We start from the raw sequence: 21,177 nt of genomic DNA on the forward strand, positions 1-21,177 counted from the left end.
ATGTCCAGTAATAACTTAGTTAAAAAAAAAAAAAAAAGACAGAACTGGAAAGGATTCAATTTCAAGCTTCCCATTTTTGTTACAACTACCTGTATGAGTAACATCCGATATGTTGCCTAGCTGCCCTGGTATCTTTTAAAACCAGTTCACATATCAGAAGCCAGAAAGCAACTGTTTAAGCCTACACAACAACACTGAGGGTAGCAGCAGTCATCATACCTGGGAGTAACTTGAGTGACATCAGATGGGTGAAGGATCCTGCAGGTAGTAAAGGTAAACGTAGAATTTGTGGAAGACAAACACTTCCCTGGATTTGAGGCTGCAATGTGGAGAATTTACATCCATTGAGGGTAAAGATACAGATAGGAACGAACCAAAGCAAAGTTTAAGATAATGTTATTATCACTGCTATTTTTTTTTTGTTTAATAAAGAACAAAGACAGCAAAGACAGCACTGTCACAAAGTCAAATGCTTTCCATTGAGAAAAAACCACTGCAAAATAAAAAGAGGAAAACACACTAACCATGCTTCTTACCAGTGAGTGGGATTGCTGCTGAAGTAATAGGGGGAAGGAAAATCCCTGCCACTGGCTTTGCTGCTGTACATTTCTTTTCCTGGGGGACAGACTGCTGCACTTGAAATGTTATACCTCCTCCTTCCTCATCATCTTCCTCCAAGTCAGAGATGTGGTGCACAGCATCATCAGACAAAGGGGTAAAACCTTTTGTAACAACACCTGGTCTTGGGTCAAGAATGGAGCCTAGGTTGGGTCGAGCAAGCTGCTGCCAATGAAAAAGGGTCTGAGATCCTGGTGAGGCAAAAGAGAAAAGTCTCAGAGAGCCATCACCCACTACTGTATTGAGTTACAAGAATTCATAGCATCATAGAAGAGTTAGAGTTGGAAAGGACCTTAAGATCATCTAGTTCCAACCCCCCTGCCATGGGCAGGGACACCTCACACTAAACCATATCACCCAAGGCTCTGTTCAACCTGGCCTTGAACACCGCCAGGGATGGAGCATTCACAACCTCCCTGGGCAACCCATTCCGGTGCCTCACCACCCTTACAGTAAAGAACTTCTTCCTTATATCTAACCTGAACTTCTCTTATTAAGTTTAAACCCGTTACCCCTTGTCCTATCACTACAGACCCTAATGAAGAGTCCCTCCCCAGCATCCTTATAGGCCCCCTTCAGATACTGGAAGGCTGCTATGAGGTCTCCACGCAGCCTTCTCTTCTCCAGGCTGAACAGCCCCAGCTTCCTCAGCTTGTCAATTCATACGGAAGCTGCTCCAGCCCCCTGATCATCCTTGTGGCCCTCCTACGGACTTGCTCCAACAGTTCCATGTCCTTCTATTGAGGACATCAAAACTGCACACAGTGCTCCAAGTGAATTCATGATCAGAACAACTCCAGCCAACTGGTGTCAACACTGTGGTACACGACACACCTGGATGGCACTGCCAAGAAAAAGCCCAACATTTAGCACCATGTAAAAAAGCCAAGTAGAAAGTGATGATGAGCTAGTTGGCAAGTAGCCTACCATATACTACTACTTCCTCTTACTGCATAGCACACCTAGCTATACACACACCAACAACGACTTAGTTGGCAAAATAATATAAAATCCTTGTCTGCTGATGAGAGAAGGAAAACCATCCTCTTACCTTCAATGGGTTTGACAATTTGCAATTTTTCTGGTAGGAGAACACGGAGGTTATTGGAGCTGGCAGAGAGATCAGTGACTTCTGAGTTTGTGCCCAAGGAAAAAGAGCTTTCTGTGGGTGTGCTACAACCACTAGCCCCTTCTTTCTGATCAGCCAGCAAATGCATTTTTCGCTCCCATTCCTCCTCAAAGAACTGCTTCTCACTCAGGTAGTTCTGACGACGGAGGGAGAGCCTGTGCAGAGCTGTGACTAAGTCATTGTCTCCAGGGATTCCCGGCTGGCCAGGATTACGAGTGTCTCTGTGAGAAACGTCAAATAATAATACGTATTAAGACCATTAAATTAACTATTTCTCTCCTGCACAGCAGAGTTCCACTCTGGATTTAGTTTTGAATCAGTTAGTTTAGAAAGAAGATAACAGGCTGTGTTTCCTACTTCAAATTCTTCTCAGAGCTGCTCCTCTGGGTCATTCGTGCATGGCTCTCCAACTGGTGTATGCGAGACTGAAAGGGCTTTGCTGTCATAACAGCACTTGACCTATTAGATCCAGGGATTGGCAATGGGGCAGGAAAGGAAGAGGAACGGCCACGAGTGACATTAGCAACCCTGACGGTGTCAAATACTCGTTTCTGTTGATCCCTGCAGAAAAGACAAGCAAATGTGGTTTTCATATCAATTTTTAAAAAGATATAATAAAGAAAAAGCTCTGAAAACCAGAGTTTCATACGTCTGCAGAGACCTGACTAAAAAGATTTAAGCCCAGAAAAGCAGGATTGCCTAAGACATTCATGTTTTCAGTACTCTATTAAATATCAGAATTACCACTTAGTCTGACCTGAAAGACCTAGACCTTTATTGATAACCACTTGAGCATGGATTTTAGTTATTTAATTTCTACATTATGTCAGAAGCATATATAGAATTTATTACTTCTTGCTCAGAAGTAAGAGGTTTTCAGGGCTTTGAAAATTGTTATCACTCTTTCACCTATAATTACATTTGCCTAAGAGTTTTTCTATAAGTATTAAAAAGGATAAAATTAGTGCTGTGCCTCAGAGAATTTGCATCAAAAATCTCACAAATTAAAGAATGAAAAAACATCCTTTCAGCAAATTCCCAACTTCCTTATAGAATCAAATAAGAACAGTAGCTACCAAAGTTTTAAAGATTACCAAACACTACAAAGCTTTTCTTAAGTAGAAAAATTATTATAGAGGGAATATTCACTTCTATAGATTTCCAGAGATGAGTTTCATCTTACTTAATACAAGCATATGGAAAAATATTGAAATAGCACAAAGATTTGAAAACATACTTTTGCTTGGAGAGAATAGATTCATCACCCTGACTCAATTCCTTCCGCATTGTCCCTTCGATTTCTGCTGCAAGAGAATCCTAGAGAAAAACGGAAACCAGAAGACTTGACAAACTAGACTGAAGTCTTCCTCCTAACTATTTTAGCAGAAAATTCCTCTAAAAAATACTCCCAAAACATCTCCATTTGTATCGCCGATACCAGCATGTTTTGGACAAATCTTTTGGTCTCTGAAGGAAGGACTTGGGGGTAGTTATTCACCATAACTATACCTATATATTACCAGCATGGATTCAGTTCTCATTAGCAACATCTCATTTTCTTGGTAGTCTTTTTGTTGGTTTCTTAAGATAGGCTAAGAGCACTGCTTAAACTGAGCACTAGCTGTAGCACATGCCAATTCCCTTATTTAACAGAAAAGGCATACAAAAAGGAAAAATAATTTTAATATCACAATGTGTAAAGTGAATGATTAGTTTCCCCAGTACATACAATTAAAAAACCATTGCCTACTACTGCTGCAGCTCCTGTAATGGCTGTTTTACTCATATAGTTGTATGATACTACAGCCCATATGTGCATGCAATACTAGCAGTACTTATTACCACAAGAAATGCTCCACATGACTGGGGGTGGCAGAGACAAGCAACAGATCTGGCTCTGCTACGTAGCAACTTCACTTCTTCTTGCGATTCGTGCAACATCCCTAAACACTCTACATTCCGATCTTGCAACTCATGTAGCTGAAAGAGAAGAGAGACCATTACACGATGCCAGAAACATTCAAAGAAAAGGCAGAGTGAAACTTAATTAACTCCTACAGAAACCTGTAACAACTGATTCAACACCGTAATACATTTCCAACTGCATGGCACATGCCAACATCTGGAATGGACAATAGTTAGCATAGCACCTGCACCAATTTTAATGGTGAAGCACAAAATCCAGATTAAGACCTGAAAGAGGCAAAAGTATCGGAAAATACATCAGAAAACTCTGCAAATACAGTAACTGCTGAAGCAAACGAAGCAAAAAAAGAGAACTTCCTTAAAATCTAATGAGCTACAGTATTGTTGTAATACTAAAATGCTCTTTTTCTCATAAGTACTATGAATTGTAAGACCACCCTACTTGGAACACATTCCTTGCATTTCATATTCCTTTGAACTACAAAAGTATTTGTGTAGACTTATATAATTATTCTTTTCTGCCAATCATATGACTCCAACCACAATGAAAAATGAAAAGGCTATAATAAAAAAACAGTGGTTCCCATTCTCTCTTAGTTTTCTTCCTCTTGTATCCTATTCCAAACATTTATGTAAATGTATATATATATATATATATATATATATATATATATATATATATATATATGTATAAGCCTTAAGTACCTCTGCTGTGAGTTGTCTCTGAGCATCTTTGGAAGCTTGTAAGTGAAGTTTCAGCTCCTCCTTTTCAATCACATGCTGAAAGCACAAAGAGGTGCTCATCATTTTCTCAGCCAATTTCCCCCAGTTGATCCTCTGCCACACTTTCCTGAAACAGCCACTCTCTTGCAGTGTAACCCCTTGGCTTGCAAGTCAAGTTTTACTGGCTGTAAGCACTGGTGTGCATACACACACACACAAACACTCTCATCAGAATTCCCTTACTTCTTTGAGTTTATGTTGGAGATCAACAATCTGAGACAAGAGGGATGAGATCTCTTCCTGGTAGCGAACCAACTCCTCACTCTTCTCTGATAATTCCTCTGTTATTCTACAGATTTGAGCATTTGTTTGCCCTACAAAACATAAAAGTAATTTAATAGAGAGCTTTTCCTAACATATGATAAAAACACAAACCAAACACAAAACCCAGAAAAGATCAGTGAAAGTAAACAAAAATCTGCAACATAACCAATACTCTAGGAAATCTTTGTCTTTGGATGTCTTTGTTATGGTTTTTCCATAAGGAAAAGTTAAATGGTGAGGAGGAGGAGAAAGAGAGGTAACTTCAAATGCAGGGGTAACATATTAAGAGCTATGTAGAACCTGAAATACACATCACAAGTATATGAAATGACCATAATAAAATCCAAGGTAAGCTCCTATAAACAATGTCAAGTTACATACTGGCTCATGACAAGGCCAGATTTGGAATATGCTGAAGAAGTCAGCCTTTGAATTGATCTTGTTATTAACTACGATTTCCTGTAAGCAAAGGCATTTTGTCAGACCATGTCGATTATTAACATACACCTATCTAGGTTTTGATTCTGGTCACTATCTATTCCCCAAAGACCTACGGCATACAATTTCCCGTTTCTTTTTTGCTTTGAGCAAGCACTTCATCAAATGATATGACAAAGCAACTCAAAAAGCCAAAATATTTTTATGCAGTTAGTTTGGCTTCTACACTTGCCCTGGAAGTATATCAAAATCATATTAATTTTGACCAATCTTGCATAAAGGTGATACCACAAATTTAGTGGTTATTGTACGTCACATGTTTACTGCAGAACAAGATCCTGCCCATGGACCTGTGGTCATTTAAGCTCACAGTCAAATACCTTTCTCCTGAAGATACAGATTTTGACTAGACATACTTCAAGAGAAGATTGTTTCTGTGAGACAAAAGTACCTAGGATGCCCACATGTGCTACAGAATTAGACAAAACAAAAATCACAGATATTCTCATAGGTGAGCTTGTACGAAACACCTCCTGTTTGCAAAGGATATATATTTTCTCAGAGGGACAGAATAACAACCAAGTATGCATCAATTCATAGTATTTTATGGTCATCTGGAACAAGAAAAATCAAGCAGCAACCCAGCCTTCTTTATGGTGGTTGTACAGAAAAAAGAAATCTTAAAATATAAGCTTCAGGTTCTGCGCAAAGGAAGGAGCACACATCAAATGACTACAGATAAAAAGATTGTACCATCAGGTTACACAATCACCACACAAAAGGATTGTTTCTTATTGTTTCAGAATACTTAACAGGCATTTGTATAAGAGCAGCTGCAATTCTTTGCAAATAAGTACTCCCCACAGCACATATGGGCAAGTGTTCTAGAAAACTTAAAGCACTCATCAATTTAAATGCTTTGGTTCACAATATGTATTTAAAAAATAAACTAATGTGTTTATAGATATACAGTAATTTAGAATGAGCATTTAAGAGTCTGTGCACTGATACATTTCGGTGTCAATTTTGCAAAACGCTCTATTCAGGAAGCGTATTTTCTTGATTTTTCAGTGCCTGTAGGCTTCTGTTTAGCAATCTAATGGACATTAACTATTGTGTTCATTTTCTCTCTCTAAACACAGTACACATAACTTATGAAATATAGAGACAATTTCGCACTTGGGTAAAAAGCAAAACTTGAGTAATTGGCATAAATTACAGTGATAACTACGAAGCTGTAGGCACAAGGTATTTAAAATACCATTTTGGCATTGCAAGATACAGCCTGGATACTCACGCAGCTCTTTAACACAGTCGTTGACCAGCTGCTGTTCCTTCTCTTCATATGTAATGGTTTCTGTCTTCAGATGACAAGCCTTCAAGAAAATAATTGGTATTCCAGTTTCAGTTTAGCTATAAATATATTAATGTTATAATTTCTTATTTCTAAAATTCTTGAAAGTGAAGAGTCTCCCCTCTATCATTTCTATGAATCTCGACCCGCCCCACGTCCTTGAATTGCATGAGTCTTTTGAGTGAAAGACAGACAAGATGAACACAACTTGACCTCTTGCTCCTAATACAAAAAATGTTGCAAAAACATGCAATTTGGTAGGGAAAGTAAACCAATACACAGTAATCAGAGTAAGCAACTGAATTTGCTTCAAAACTTCTTAAGGCAAGAAATCTTGAAAACTGAATAATGTTAGCCATATCCTTTATGGCATTGAAAAGATCTCAGTAGAACAGCTTTTGTCCATATTCCCCAAATAGTCTAGAGTGTAAATTTTCTGGGCCAGAGACTGAGTATCACAACAGGTCTAAATAACATTGAGCATACTATAACCTCCTTTTCAGTTGTGAAGATGATATGAGGTTTAGATTGGATATTAGGAAAAACTTCTTAACAGAGAGGATGATCAGGTATTGGAACAAGCTGCCCAGGGAAGTTGTAGAATTACTGTCCCTGAAGGTGTTCACAAACTGTGTGGATGAGGCCCTCAGTGATATGGTTTACTGGTGGTATTGGCAGTCCTGGGGTAATGGTTGGACTTGATGATCTTAAAGGTCTTTTCCAGCCCAGCTGATTCTATGATTTTATGATTTTATGATAATACTGTTCAGGTAAGTCTTCTCTGTTCAGGATTGTTTACCACTGACTCATCAAAACACTTAGTACATGGGTTTAAAGATTATACAAGCAAGTAGAGGTACAGCTACACAAATGGAGACAAACACACTTCTTTACATAATGCTACCACATGAAAAAGAAAAAAAGGCTATTTGAAGTCAGTGGAAGTTACATGGTATCACAGATTTATAGCAGTCTCTTTTCAACTCCAGCTGTTGGTTCCATGAATTTCATAGCTATTATTTTGTCTGGCCATTTAGTCTGTATCCTTGTAAAGGCACAGTGCCTGTATTCATGTTTTATACACAAGACAGACCAATTAAAATACAGAGACTAATCACATTGACAAAACCAAGTCTTTAAAAGAATATGAGTAGAACCTTATTAATCCTTACAATTGAATGACTGACAAAAACGTAATGGCAACACAGTGGAATTCCCACAATACTACTAATCACAATTTATAGCAAAACAGCTTGCACAAGCTTAAGGGCCTGATGGGTCCGTATACTTTTGCTGGGTGCTTACATATGTTAACATATTCTTTCACATACCATAAGGGCATTAAGGAAGGACTACTACAGGACTCTGGAAGTAATGAGGAATAGTGAAGAAAACAGAAGGATGTGGGGGTGGAAGGAAAGTGTTTGGGTATGACTTGTGTACAGAGATACAAAATAGTTATACACATCAAGAAAAACTCAGATGCTGGATTTTTTAACCATCCTGATCTATTTCATATCCAGCATAGAATCACAGAATCATAGAATAGTTAGGGTTGGAAAGGACCTTAAGATTGTCTAGCTCCAACCTCCTTGCCATGGGCAGGGACACCTCACACCAAACTATGTCACCCAAGGCTCTGTCCAACCTGGCCTTGAACACCGCCAGGGACAGAGCATTCACAACTTCCTTGGGCAACCCATTCCAGTGCCTCACCACCCTTACAGTAAAGAATTTCCTCCTTATATCCAATCTAAACTTCCTCTATTTAAGTTTGAACCAGTACAGTTCCTAATGAAGAGTCCCTCCCCAGCATCCATATAGGCCCCCTTCAGATACTGGAAGGCTGCTATGAGGTCTCCACGCAGCCTTCTCTTCTCCAGGCTGAACAGCCCCAACTTTCTCAGCCTATCTTCATACAGGAGGTGCTCCAGTCTCCTGATCATCCTCGTGGCCCTCATCTGGACTTGTTCCAACAGTTCCATGTCCTTTTTATGTTGAGGACACCAGAACTGCACACAATACTCCAAGTGAGGTCTCACAAGAGCAGAGTAGAGGGGCAGGATCACCTCCTTCGACCTGCTGGTCACGCTCCTTTTGGTGCAGCCCAGGATACGGTTGGTTTGCTGGGCTGCGAGCACACACTGAAGCTGGCTTATGTCCAGTCTGTCATTGACCAAAACTCCAAAGTCCTTCCTGGAGGGCTGCTCTGAATCTCTTCTCTGCCCAACCTGTAGCTGTGCCTGGGATTGCTGCGACCCCGGTGTAGACCCAGCATAGATGATATACACTGTAAGTATGACATACCTTTGATCGCAGAGCGAGGTTCTCCTCTTCCAGCTCTCTGAGTTTATCTTGCAAGACATCCAGCTGCAGCAGATCATTTGGTACATTGAAAGACTCATTGAAACGAAGTGGCGTGGAACAGCTGGAATCTGTTTCACTCTCCTCAGAAGCAATAGAAACAATACGAAGCAGGTCATCCTTCTTTGACAGTTCATGCTGCAGCTGGTTAACCTACGACAAAAGAAGATCACCAGCATGTGAAATATACTTTAGCAACACAATATTGCAGTGTATTAATTATGCAGCCTCTTGAACATCATTGCTTCAGTCTAAAATGTGATTAAAAATAACTCACAGGTCATGATCAATTTATTTCTATTTGCACACGAGATTGAGCCTCTATTTTATAGGAAGTTCACAAAATCACAAGTTTAACATGTAAGGGAGACTGAAAATTGGACAACAAAACCTACTTTTTTAATAATTTACTTCAAAATTATTTTCCAGCTGCTTTAATACATGTTTACATTTTAACATACTATCATTTTGATTATGACCATTTTTCTGAACTGTAACTTCCTGGGACTCCCAGGCTATACATTAAATGAACTGTAGGGCAAATAAAAACAAGAGAAGAGACAGATCTCATTTAGATATGTTCTATATTGCATATCTAAATTTTTATACAAATACGTAAGTTCATACTGTCCTACACCTAATCACAAGTATGTTTGACAAGTATGTTTTTATTACCAGCAAACTGTTTTATACAACCAGCTGAATTGATTTCACTGTACTTAGACTATATCTGTTGACCCCACTGTTAAAAAACTTGGGATACTTTATCATTTGTCAACTATTCTTTTTTAAGAAAGAAAAACTAAGAAAAGATTAGATTGAGAATCTGTGCTTGAAGAGACGGAGTAAAGACCTTGAGCAGAATTCAGTTTTTGTTACATTTCATTTACCTATTTATTCTTGGTGTAAGCATCCCATTAAGACAGCTCATTTTCTGGCCGTTTCCTGTCCTATGAAGTTGTTACGTAGCAGGTCATATCAGACACCAGCTACTTATTTTGACTTAGATTATCAGCTTCTTAGTTTAATGGTAGGATATCTGACTGATGGTCAAAACAACCACTTTGAAAATGTAATCCTGCTGTAGATATATCATAATAATACCTAACATTCTCATAATTTCTCAGTAATTACAATATGTAGTCTTCACAGTCAATTCTTGGACTAAAAAAGCTGATTGAACAATGACAATTAGGAGAATGACATCTAAGCATACTTCTGTAGTTTGAGAGCTGCAATCACCTGCTTTCACAATGCCTTACCTTCATTAACTAAAAAAAAAAGGAAAAAAAGGAAAAAATAAAAAAACAAACACCAAAAACAAACAAACAAACAAAACCACAAAGGGTTGGGGGAGGGAAGATCCACTCACTCGATCTAGAGTTTGCCCTAACTGTTCTTCTAGTGCTTCATTCTGTTCCGTCAGCAGGTGATTTCGCTTAAGGAGGGCTTGTCCAATTCGAGCTGCCAGTTCCAGGTCCCGATCTTTCTGCTCATAAAATGAGAACTGATGTCTACTTTTGATCAGATAAGGTTTACATTCAGAGTAGTTTTAGATTTTTCTAGCTGTTGTCTAATAATCACTACTCTGAGATCCCCCTTCACTCTCAAATGGAGCAACATTGTTAAAACAATGGACTAATGCTTCATTATTTGGATCCTGAACATATGCATAACGGTGTTTCTTAATGCAGCACATTCTCTTAGACAATCACATGCAGTAACAGGGTGAGGGGAAAGCACCAAACCTGGGGACAGTTTTGTTTTTTGTCCTGAGTACTGGAGATGTTATATGGGCTTTGTTAAATCATATGAAGAAGCAACATTAACTTAGACCTGTAGTCTTTCAAGTGACACTTTCTCCAGAACAGGCTGCTCAACTTGAATAATGATGACAGGGTAAAGCAAAGGAGCAACAAGAAAGCAGAAGAAAGCTGTTTCTTTCTTACACTCACCGGCTCCATGAGTGACCATAGTTTTTCTGATTTTTATTTAAATGGGCAGCTTCTCATTACCTATAAGATATATGCTTTGATAAGCAGCCCCTGAAGACAACTGAACTAAAATTTCCAGTAGCTGAAAAAGCCCTTCCTCAAGTACGTGTCCTGAAATATATTGACATTGCATTACAGAGATGAGCATACCTCAGCTAACAGATGTTTCACCATGTCAGCATCACTGTAGGCTTTCTGCTCCACATTATCTGTGCCAAGAATTGAGAAGAGAGAAACATACTTACTAAAGTAGCTTAAGAGTAGCTTAAAGTAGCTTAAAGACGACTGCTGGGAAGGGAGAGAGTTAAAATTCAGAAGGATGATGTTTACATATAAACACAGTAGTTACCTAGTTAATGAAACTAACAGAGGCTATGAAAATGCATCTTAACTTCAGAAATACAAAACAATGCTCATTTGAGAGACTGATACAGTGAAGTATTGAACATTTACAGCTTTCAGTAATATTAGCTAAAACTTGAGGTACTTGCACATCCTTCAGATTTAGGAAAAGGAGAAAAATCTCTTAAGATCAACTTTTTTAATACAGCTAAACTATTAAATCATCAAACCTGCTGTGGAAGAGGGAAGAGTGTATTGGAGCATACGCAAATATAGCTGAACACACCTGCAGACTTTACCCTTGAAACAAAACTCCCATTAGCATGTGTGACATCTATACACAAGAACTGAGACCCCAGAGACTAATCATGAAAATGTATTTATTAAATGCTCGATCTTCTTGGAAACAGCTTAAAAGAAATGGGAAAATGTATGTCTGCATTTTCAATGTAGCTATAAATCCTATCTTACTGATGAGAGTGACTGACATTAGAAGAGTTTGTAAAACTATTAAAGAACTCGGAACAAGTAGGATTTGAAAAAAAGGACTGAGTGAAAAATAACCAAAGCATGAAGAATTTGTGAGAACTCTGAGCAAAACACAGTGCTGAAACACAAAGCACTGGTCTGCTCTAGTTTTTGTCCTGAGAAACAGAAGATGCTAGTAAAGGAGAAATCTTTATTACCTTGTGTAAATTCGTGAGATCCAGCCAAGGAGGAGGAAGGAAGTTCAATAAGAGCTAGAGTGACAGAAAATGAAAGATACAGCAGGGAGGGAAGAAAAAGAGGAGAAAGAATTAAAATGTACGGAAATATGTGACTTTTTTGCAGGCATACACCACCACCAAAAAATAAATGCATGTGCAAACACAGTTTTTATACTAGTAAATCTTTCTTAGAACTTTTAAAGAACAATTTAAACACGATTCCCTTCAGAAACAGAATTATACATCTCACTTGCAGGTGATGGATGTTTGTCCTTGTCTAAGTCCAAGAGAAATCTGCTATTTTTGCTTTATGGAATCAAGATCATGAAAGTAAAGAAGGCAGCAATGTAAGTTTAACAAATACAGAGTATCTGCTTCAACTGAAGGTCTAAGTTAACCTGATTTGAAACTAATTCCATCATCACTGCACTGCAAAACAAGATTACTATGGATTTGGTCTAAACCTATTTCTGAAGATTTCTTGACTCTTCTACCTTGTTTAAATCTGATTCATACTCTGAATATACAGTACTACTGGCTCACAGCTTTTGTTTGTTCTTGTTGAGAACTGCATGTTTAGTTACAAGATAGTGAAGTACCAAGCTGAAATGAACACTAAATTTATTTACAGATGTTATGAGCTATGTATGTCCTTTATATACATAATGCCCATAATTAACCTTTTAAAACATAACACTAAGGGGCTATGCTAGGAACAAAGCCAAGTTGTGTTTCAGCATACAAAGAAATTGTCTTGCAGTCTTAAAAGACAGTAGAACAGAAAGAACAATGTAGGAGAAAAAGGTTTACTTAATTCTTTCACTAAGGTTTTAACACACACAAAAAAATCATACTAACAAAACAAACACTTTCTGTCAATCAGATCAGTAGACCTAAAAACCCAACACATGCTTTTCAACTATTCAGGAGCTGTGAACTTACAGCAGGGTCATTTACTAGTTGTATTTCTAAGCAGGGCAAAAATAGAAACTCTTCACAAAATTTAAAGTACTCATCTATCAGTAGAATAATGTGCATTTGGGAAGTCACTTTTACTGTATCGCTTGGTTGCTGATACTGGTTGCTGAGAGGGGACTCCAAACTCATCTGGCTTACTACTATTAGGAAAACTCACTGCAAATACATAAGTTTCAGCCATTACAGGCAGAATATTATAGCCAGTTCTCCTACAGTAACTGTTCCTACTAAACGATTTCAAGTTAAAAGTATCTATCCAGTGCTAAGTCACCTTAATACAGATTTACCCACAAGGTTACTCAGGTAGGTAGGTTCCTAAAATTGAAAGCAAATATATTTACTCTGATAAATGAAATCACAGAACTAAGAGCTTCAAAACTTAGCTCTATATATACACAACCTTTGTTATTTTCTCACAGTACAGGATCAAAATTATACATAGTTTAATTCTCTCTTGTGAACACGCACACATGCAATCTCTCTTCACTCACCTTGCCAAGTGAAAGCTGCGAGCAACTCTTCATTTTGCTTAATATTCTTATTCTGTTGTGCCATGTCCCTTTATTCACACACACAGTAGTTCTAAAGACAGATGCTTTGTAATTCAGGGCTTCTTACGCTATCACAGTTGAAGTAGAATATATTCTTCCACCTCACTGAAAACACTGTCAATGGTAACTCAACTGGTCATTGGATAAACCTTCTAATAGGCAGCAGGAGTCATAAAAAGAGGAGGAGCTCAAGTACAGTAACTCTTGTGTTGTTGTTGGTGGTTTGTATTTTTCTCTTGGATGTCAGCTACAAACTCCCTCAAACCATGAATTTAACAATCTCTAGGAAAGTTATAAAAATGTTTCCATACCAATATGGTGAGGGGCAGAGATATACGTAAAACCCCCAAATTATGCTTCAAGAGTATGATTCTCACATTTATTTCCTAACATTTCACCTAACAAGCTATTCAGCAATGATTATAACTACATCTTGATTCATATCTGTATTTGTCTGGGATCTTCCCAATATCTCCCTGTAAGCTAATATGATGATTACTACATTTATTCTCTTTGGACAATTTCTAGGAGACACATAAGCCATATTTATCTTGAGTTTATATGACTCAGCAGTTATGACAGTGTTCTGTATATAGTGCCTAACAGTTATCTTTTAACTTAATTGCCATTATTGTGACAGCTCATTTATGATAATGTCAAGAAAGCATTTATGGCAACTGGTCAAAAAACTCTCACTAATAGTTTACTATTTCCACAGGACATTTTCTATAGTTAAAAAGAACTTCTTACTAGGTGAAAGAGAAAGACACCACTTTTTGTAGTACCTTGACTGCCAAATAATACATGACTGCTTTCATCAAAATATTGTTGATAAAACCCTTCCACTGCATTTGGAAATGCAGGCCCACACTGCCTGAAAAGTCCCTCTCTCAGAGCTCTGTGCTTCATCACGCTTGAATGGCAGGTGTTGACCAGAGAGAGAGCTTCAGCAGAACCACATTTGATGTAAAGTTCCTTCCAGCACTGGCAGAATCAGATCCCACCTCTTTATAATTAAAACTTAGATGCAAGTACACACACCACTGCCTAAGCAACTGCTTCCAGTGAGCAACTAAAAGAATCATTTATGCTTTCAGTATTATTATCAGACTGAATAATAACCATTAAGCAGCCTTCCAAGCACTTTCCACAGTTAAAAAAAAAAAAAAAAGAGTTTCAAGCCTGCAAGTTCAACTGGTAACAAGTCTGCTTTAAATTGTCAAATACTGCATTCTTAGGAGGTAGTATTTTACCACTCACTTGCTATATACCCTGGGTAGAGGCTTAAAGCACAACTGACAACAAACACTTTTCAGAGGTGGAATGTACAAGGAAGATATAACCAGTACAGTTGTTCACAAATACCAAGATTGTATATAAATACAAAGTTGACTCTCCCAAGTAGTTTGTTCTAACAGTTCTAATACATGGTGGAAACAGGACTTCCCCATTTCTCTAAAGTGACTGTAATGCATTCATCTCTTTCCACAGGAAAACACTTGAAACTACACACAAGTAAGTTTTCAGTTCTTTTGGTAGCTTTCTATACATTTGATTTTTAATAAATTAAAGGTTTCTTGAGGCAAGTGGAATCTGCCTGTTTTCTTCCTTATGATCTGCTAGGTTTACGGATAAGTTAAGTATTTCCAAAACTGGAAGGCAGTGATCAACACTGATCTAGTACCCACCGATCTGGCATTCACAGCATTTCTGTCTCCAGCAGAAACCATTAAAGGCATTTCAAAAGCAACACTGACCAAAAACATTCAGGGCAAACATAATCAAAAGTACCACAGCCTCACTAATGTTCCTGAAAACAGAGCTCCATACTGCATATTTCTTTGTAATGCATCTAATCTATTGCAGTTCTAGGTTCCTGCCCCTTTTTCAGTGTCACATGTTTCCACTCTTATTTCTGTGTGAAATCTAATGATCAGGCAGTTTGTAGGACATGCTAGGTCAGCCTTTAGAATTGCACTGCTGAACTACAAGCACTTCCCCTGAACTCAGCTTTTTCTTCCACCTGTCTAAAGCCTTCCAGATTTGACCACTATAATATTAAAAAAAATTATTTCATATATAGGGTTTTTTCTTCAATAGTTGGAAAAAAATATAGCCTAGGCCCAGATATACTCACTCATGTAATGGAAGGGCTCCTCATCACGAACTGGAGAAGAGATTTCAGAAAGATGGCTGCAGCAGGCAGGGGACTGAATCCAGTCTTGATTTTCATACAGATAGAGAGAGTCCACTCTTAACTTGTAATCTGGCAACTGTTCTTCTAGCATGCTCACCAACTCTACCTCAGGAAGATCCTCACTGGAGCAGACATCTGAAAGTGCATAAATTCCAATAATAGTACATTTCTATTAAAAATGACATATATTTCCTATTGCTATAGTTGTATACATTCTGTATACAGTAAAATAGTTTCTAAACCTTCAGTAAATTTGAAAATAATTATTCTATACTGGAACAAGCTACCAGAATACTTATCAAATCAGCATTTGATTTACATTGTAATATTTGCAAGTTCCTCATTCCCAACTGATTCCACAACTTCCTGGAAAGCTGGTTTAGCCATGATCCCCTCTGACTTCTTTAATAGGATGTATGGAATAAGTTTCCATTTCTAGCCTTTCCTCTTCATTGAGCTAAACTACAGAACTACATTCTACCACTACTGACTTTGTACGGTTTCATTGGCTTTGGCATAGTTACACTTCCCTTTTCTGAAGGAAATTCAGTTTTCTTGTTCTTCTGCTTATCTTTTTGTTTGGCGAGGAACACAGGTGTAAATAATCTTAAAGTAACTACAAAAATGAACAGAATAATGCCTTGAAATCAGGGAACAAATATAAAAATCCATTATTATGATACAGAGTCATGCTCCAAGAAACATGATACTTAAAATCCAGGAAAGGAAGTTTACCACTTCCTGTGTCAAGCTCCCCCCTTAATCCCTTCACAATTACTGGGGGAAAACCCCAACAAAACAAAACACAAAGAAACATTAATTCTAAGTTGCTAAAATACTGCATATTGAAGGTATACAATGACTTTCTTTCCAACATTTCCACTAAAGATGAACACTATCTTCAGTAACTTTCAATGGAAAAATGCCAATGTTGATTACTGACACTGAGAATTTTTACAAACAACATTTTACAGTGGAAGCTGATTTTACAAGCTAGTAAAGGACTCACCATTTTTGTTCATTTGCTATATCACAGAAGCAATACAAAGAATGTGAAACTTAAGATTGTTTTCAGGTTGGTGTTCTGTAACATGTTAGATATATTCATGCTTTGTAACAGTAATTCTTCAACTTACCAGAGATGCTCTCCAAGCCCCTGTGATCAAAATTCATGAGTCCTTTCTTCACAGTTCACTTCTTTGGAAATAGCATTCTATAGTCAGATTGTGCGCTGTCCCTTTATTGCTTTGGTAGAAAGATGGCTTTGGTCTAAATACAGAGTAAATGAGAGCCATCAAGCCACTGAGACACTTAAATTCGACATCAGCTCACTTCTGTAGACTGGACTCCGGATCGATTGCTATTTAAGAACATGCTTATTTCATCTTGGCTACCACTGATCAGAAGTATCTATAGTATATTTCATGTAAGCTTCACAAACTTCTCAGCTCAGCCATCATCTAGAAATGAAACAAAGAGAATGCCAAACTTTAACAGATAGTGCTCTTTCAAAGGAGATAGGTAAATTAATGTCTCAGTCTGAATTTCCTCCCTGTACTATCACCCTAAGAACATTAATTTCCAGTTTACACATTACATGTAAAACGTAGCGTTAAAAATACTGCAGACTTTTCCCTGCAGACATAGCATGTCACCTTCAGCACGCACGCACTTTGTCAATTACCTATTCCTCCTCTTCCATGTAATAGTGCATGACAGGCTCATTCACTGAAATGAGACATTTCCCTTTTACTCTAAAGGACAGCAGCTTCATCTAAACAGAATTTTTCTTCAGGCTACTACATTTATTTAAAGCAATGGATTCTAAAGGCAGGATTTCAAACCCATCATTCCTAGCATTTTGATTGTTAAAAAAAAAACCTTAAAACCTAAACGTTTTATAGTACTGTTTGCTTTTATCTCTTCCCCTTTAGAAGTCCGTTAATTAGAAATTGGATCTATCAGACATTTACTTTGTTGATCATGACAAAATTTGTGTTTTCTGTTCAGCAGGGTCTCATTTAAGCCAGAAATGAATCTGCCATGACTAACTGAGATAACCTATTAGAACAGTTTAATAAAGTAATAATTCTGCTGTTCCCTTGTCAAGACTGGTCAATCACCTTCCATGTAAAATACCACAGTAGTCCTGGATGACCAAAAAAAATAAAATGGAAGAGAACTGAAGTCTCATTTTCCCTCTTCCTATATACAGTAAATATAAAATTATCTTGAAATCTTACATCAATTTCAAATTTGCTCAAGATCTCCCATCACCAAGCACAACAATCAGAGGTTCATCTCCCTGTCTGTGGCAACCCCTCATTTGACAATTTTAAAATAGACAGTGCAGGAGCTTTTTAAAGAAAGCCTACAGCCTGTCAGTTTATCCGCTTGAAGACTTTGGCCAGAGACCAAAAAAGAACTTTATTAAGATCAGCTCATACTTGTGAGCTTTATTTTCTTGTTTCATCATTTATTTCTTTATATTTATTATAATTTATTTACCAGTTTTAATTATTATCCATATGTAAATTATTAAAACCAGTAAGACTGAGATTTCAGAAACATCTGCTGTCTGAAAGCACAGCTGCTTCCAACATTAGTTTGTGATTTTTTGAGAGGCTGTTTTTTAAATGGATTACTGAAAAGCATTAACTGCACCCACACCCTTCTAAACCAACTCAATACAGCAAAATATGCTTATGAAGACTGCTGTAGATCCACACAACCAAGATGACGTTATCATGTAATAAAAAGAGTTACTGTATAGCAAGACAAAATTCAGCAGCATAGGACAGTTTCTTCACAACTCTGAATCTTTTTTGTTTGAGTTTTAATAATGTAAAAATGCATGTTACATCTTCTCAGGATTGGATTTAATCTCTCTTCTCAGTACTGCAAAGCAGAAACAGTATTTATTGTGGGTCAATCACAGTTCAGCCAGAGGGGGAAAAAAAAAGGAAAAAGATAAAATAATTCGGCTCAAAGTTTTCTAGAGCATCAGGCCAACACATAGCTATTGAACTGAAAGGGCAACCTCATTTGTAAAACCTTGGAGAAACTTGGAAGATAAGCAAACACCATAAAAGTTAATGCTCACATTTCCAATGCTTCTCACAGTTTAGTTTAGTATGCTGTGGGGCAACTACTTCTCTGTAAATTTAGTCAGCTAATGCAATGTGCAGTACCACCCTGAAAGTGACTCCATGACCCTTTTATTCTGCAGCTATAAAACCATTTCCTACGTGCAGATTTCTCCCACAAGTTACAACTATAATTAAATACATTTGGATAAAACCCATAAAATTTACAACATGGCTTTAAAATACATGACCGTGCTATAAAAAAATAGTCTAGAAATTAAAACTATTAAATCATGCAGAAAGACACACACAAAACAGAAACCACAAAACTTCCTAAGGTATTATTTTTAAACTTGATTTATAAAGATGTCAACTGTCAATTTACTATATTCACACAGATGTACTTAGCAGTTTTGTCCCCCTACTCCCTCACATGCCAATTTCCCATTGATGTTTGAATCTTTTACAGATTAATTGAACATACTAAAAACAAGGGGAATTCAAATACTGGAGAAGGGCCTATATGCAGGAGTGGTGCTCTCAGGTGGCTTTCTTCAGGGAAAGCTCAAGAGAAATGGAAGTATCAAACAACATTTTACCTATCTCGATCTGCATATTTCCGTGCTCTCTAAATTAAATTTTATTCCATGATGTGTGTTTCACATTTGTCCTGGTTTCAGATGAAATAATTTTCTTCCTAGTAGCTGGTGCGGTGCTGTGTTTTGGCTTTAGTATGAGAACAATGCCGATAACACACCAACGTTTTAGTTGTTAACCAGTGCTTATCAAGGATCAAGGACTTTTCAGTCTTCCATGCTCTGTCAATGAGGAGGGGCACAAGAAGCTAAGAGAGAGCACAGCCATAACTGAAATAGCCAGAGGAATATTCCATACCATAGAAACCATGCTCAGTATATTGCTTGGTATATAAACTAGGGGGAGTTGGCTGGGGGAGGCCTGGTTGCTACTGAGCACTGGCTGGGCATCACAGGAGGTGGTGAGCAATTGTACTGTGCATCACTTGGGGTTGTGTTGTGAGTTTTTTTTTCCCTTGGGGTGGGCAGAGTTCATTCCTTCTTCTCTCCTGCTCTCTCTTTATTTCCTATTATTATTATTATTGGTTTTATTTATTAAATTATTCTTATAATAATATAATTCTTATCTCAACCCATGGGCATTTACACTTTTTCTAACTCTCCTCCCCATCCCACTTGGAATGTGTTTGGGGGTGAGTGAGCAGCACGTGGTACTTAGTTGCTGGCTGGGCTTAAACCACAACAACATTTCAATTATCATGTGGCTTGAAACAGTAAGCTAAAACCAGGAGTACTTATAGCTCTCTCAAGAAAAAGATCCTTGTAGAAGTGAGAATTAGTCCCTGGCCTTTTGCATTTGCCCCATGGAATCCAAGCTGCTCTGAATTTTGCTAGATCATCAGTGCATGGAAAATGAAAGAGAAACTCAAAAAGAAAGGCAATGCTGGAGCCTCTTCACACCAAGAAGTACTTTTTAAAGTGTGGAGGGCTATCACTTACGACTCAAGCAATATTCTTACTGTTCACCCATGGTGTAACAAGACCTGACAAAACTCCCAATAAAAACTGTACAAAAATGAAAGCATAACCAAAATAACAAAGAGATAAAATAAGTTCTCCTGACCACATGACAGGAGATTTTATTAATTTCTCCTTCAGTGACTCAGAAGATCTCATCCAAGATTAACTTGCAAAAGCAATATTGAGTAAAGCCTTAGAGAAACTGAAATGGCTATAAGAGCTTAAAAATTATTGCCTTATCTTTATAACTACCTCTTTGAACAATTCAAGTTGTGCCAATTTATTTCAGACTGCTGTTCTGAAGACATTCTACCTCTAGAGAGCTCTAATTCAAATTTGAATTATCAGAAAGGTGAAATGAGTTGCTTTTACAATTGGAAACTGTAGACAAACAAATGTATGCATTAACTTCTTTGTGCATAAAAAGTTAAAAACATATCCAGAATACTGGCATCTATACTGAGGACATCAAAACTCAAACATAAATATCCTGTTATTTCTCCTGTTTTCCATTTGTTGAGAGCAGCAACACATGAGTTGACTTCTCACAAGTACATGGAAAGACTACATTAGATTTGCTTCTCTGTACAATTACAGGGTGCAAGAGACCAGGCCACAGCCAACACAAATTTTCAAAAGCAAAGAAGATTCTAGCTTATGATTAAGAGAGAAGGCACCATCCATTTTCCAAAAGGAAACTGAATGAGTCAATTTTCCTGGGATGCCAAATTTTACTGCTATGTAAATATGCAATTAAAGAAAAAAAAAAAAGAAGTATCAAGTCATTAACACAGTACTTTTTTATTACAATTGGGATAATGTCAAGCCAGCTAATAACAAGAAACATATTTTGCATTTCAAGGTTAATAAAACGGTTCTATTCTCATAGC

At 37.5% G+C, this 21,177-nt stretch overlaps 1 protein-coding gene across 2 annotated transcripts in view; it reads right to left on the reverse strand.

Moving 5' to 3' along the window:
- The window catches only part of TRAK2 (trafficking kinesin protein 2), a 28,479-nt gene that overhangs the window by 4,280 nt on the left and 3,022 nt on the right, over window positions 1-21,177 (reverse strand). Inside the window, exons 2-16 of one of the 2 annotated variants that reach the window (XM_057419881.1) lie at window positions 16,782-17,105; window positions 15,586-15,780; window positions 11,899-11,952; window positions 11,021-11,079; window positions 10,249-10,365; window positions 8,820-9,029; window positions 6,456-6,534; window positions 4,640-4,770; window positions 4,379-4,453; window positions 3,590-3,727; window positions 2,985-3,064; window positions 2,105-2,308; window positions 1,670-1,968; window positions 537-809; window positions 220-319 (exon numbers count right to left, since the gene is read on the reverse strand). In XM_057419881.1, coding sequence (XP_057275864.1) covers window positions 220-319; window positions 537-809; window positions 1,670-1,968; window positions 2,105-2,308; window positions 2,985-3,064; window positions 3,590-3,727; window positions 4,379-4,453; window positions 4,640-4,770; window positions 6,456-6,534; window positions 8,820-9,029; window positions 10,249-10,365; window positions 11,021-11,079; window positions 11,899-11,952; window positions 15,586-15,780; window positions 16,782-16,818 — 2,051 coding nt within the window. In that variant the 5' untranslated portion in view covers window positions 16,819-17,105. The remainder of the gene's footprint in view (window positions 1-219; window positions 320-536; window positions 810-1,669; window positions 1,969-2,104; window positions 2,309-2,984; window positions 3,065-3,589; window positions 3,728-4,378; window positions 4,454-4,639; window positions 4,771-6,455; window positions 6,535-8,819; window positions 9,030-10,248; window positions 10,366-11,020; window positions 11,080-11,898; window positions 11,953-15,585; window positions 15,781-16,781; window positions 17,106-21,177) is intronic. The other variant, XM_057419882.1, reaches the window with a different exon arrangement.

Source organism: Pezoporus wallicus, unplaced genomic scaffold (genome assembly GCF_028554395.1).
Source record: "Pezoporus wallicus isolate ANWC-B61680 ecotype Strahan unplaced genomic scaffold, APGP_CSIRO_Pwel_v1 contig_4710, whole genome shotgun sequence".
Lineage (NCBI taxonomy): Eukaryota > Metazoa > Chordata > Aves > Psittaciformes > Psittacidae > Pezoporus > Pezoporus wallicus.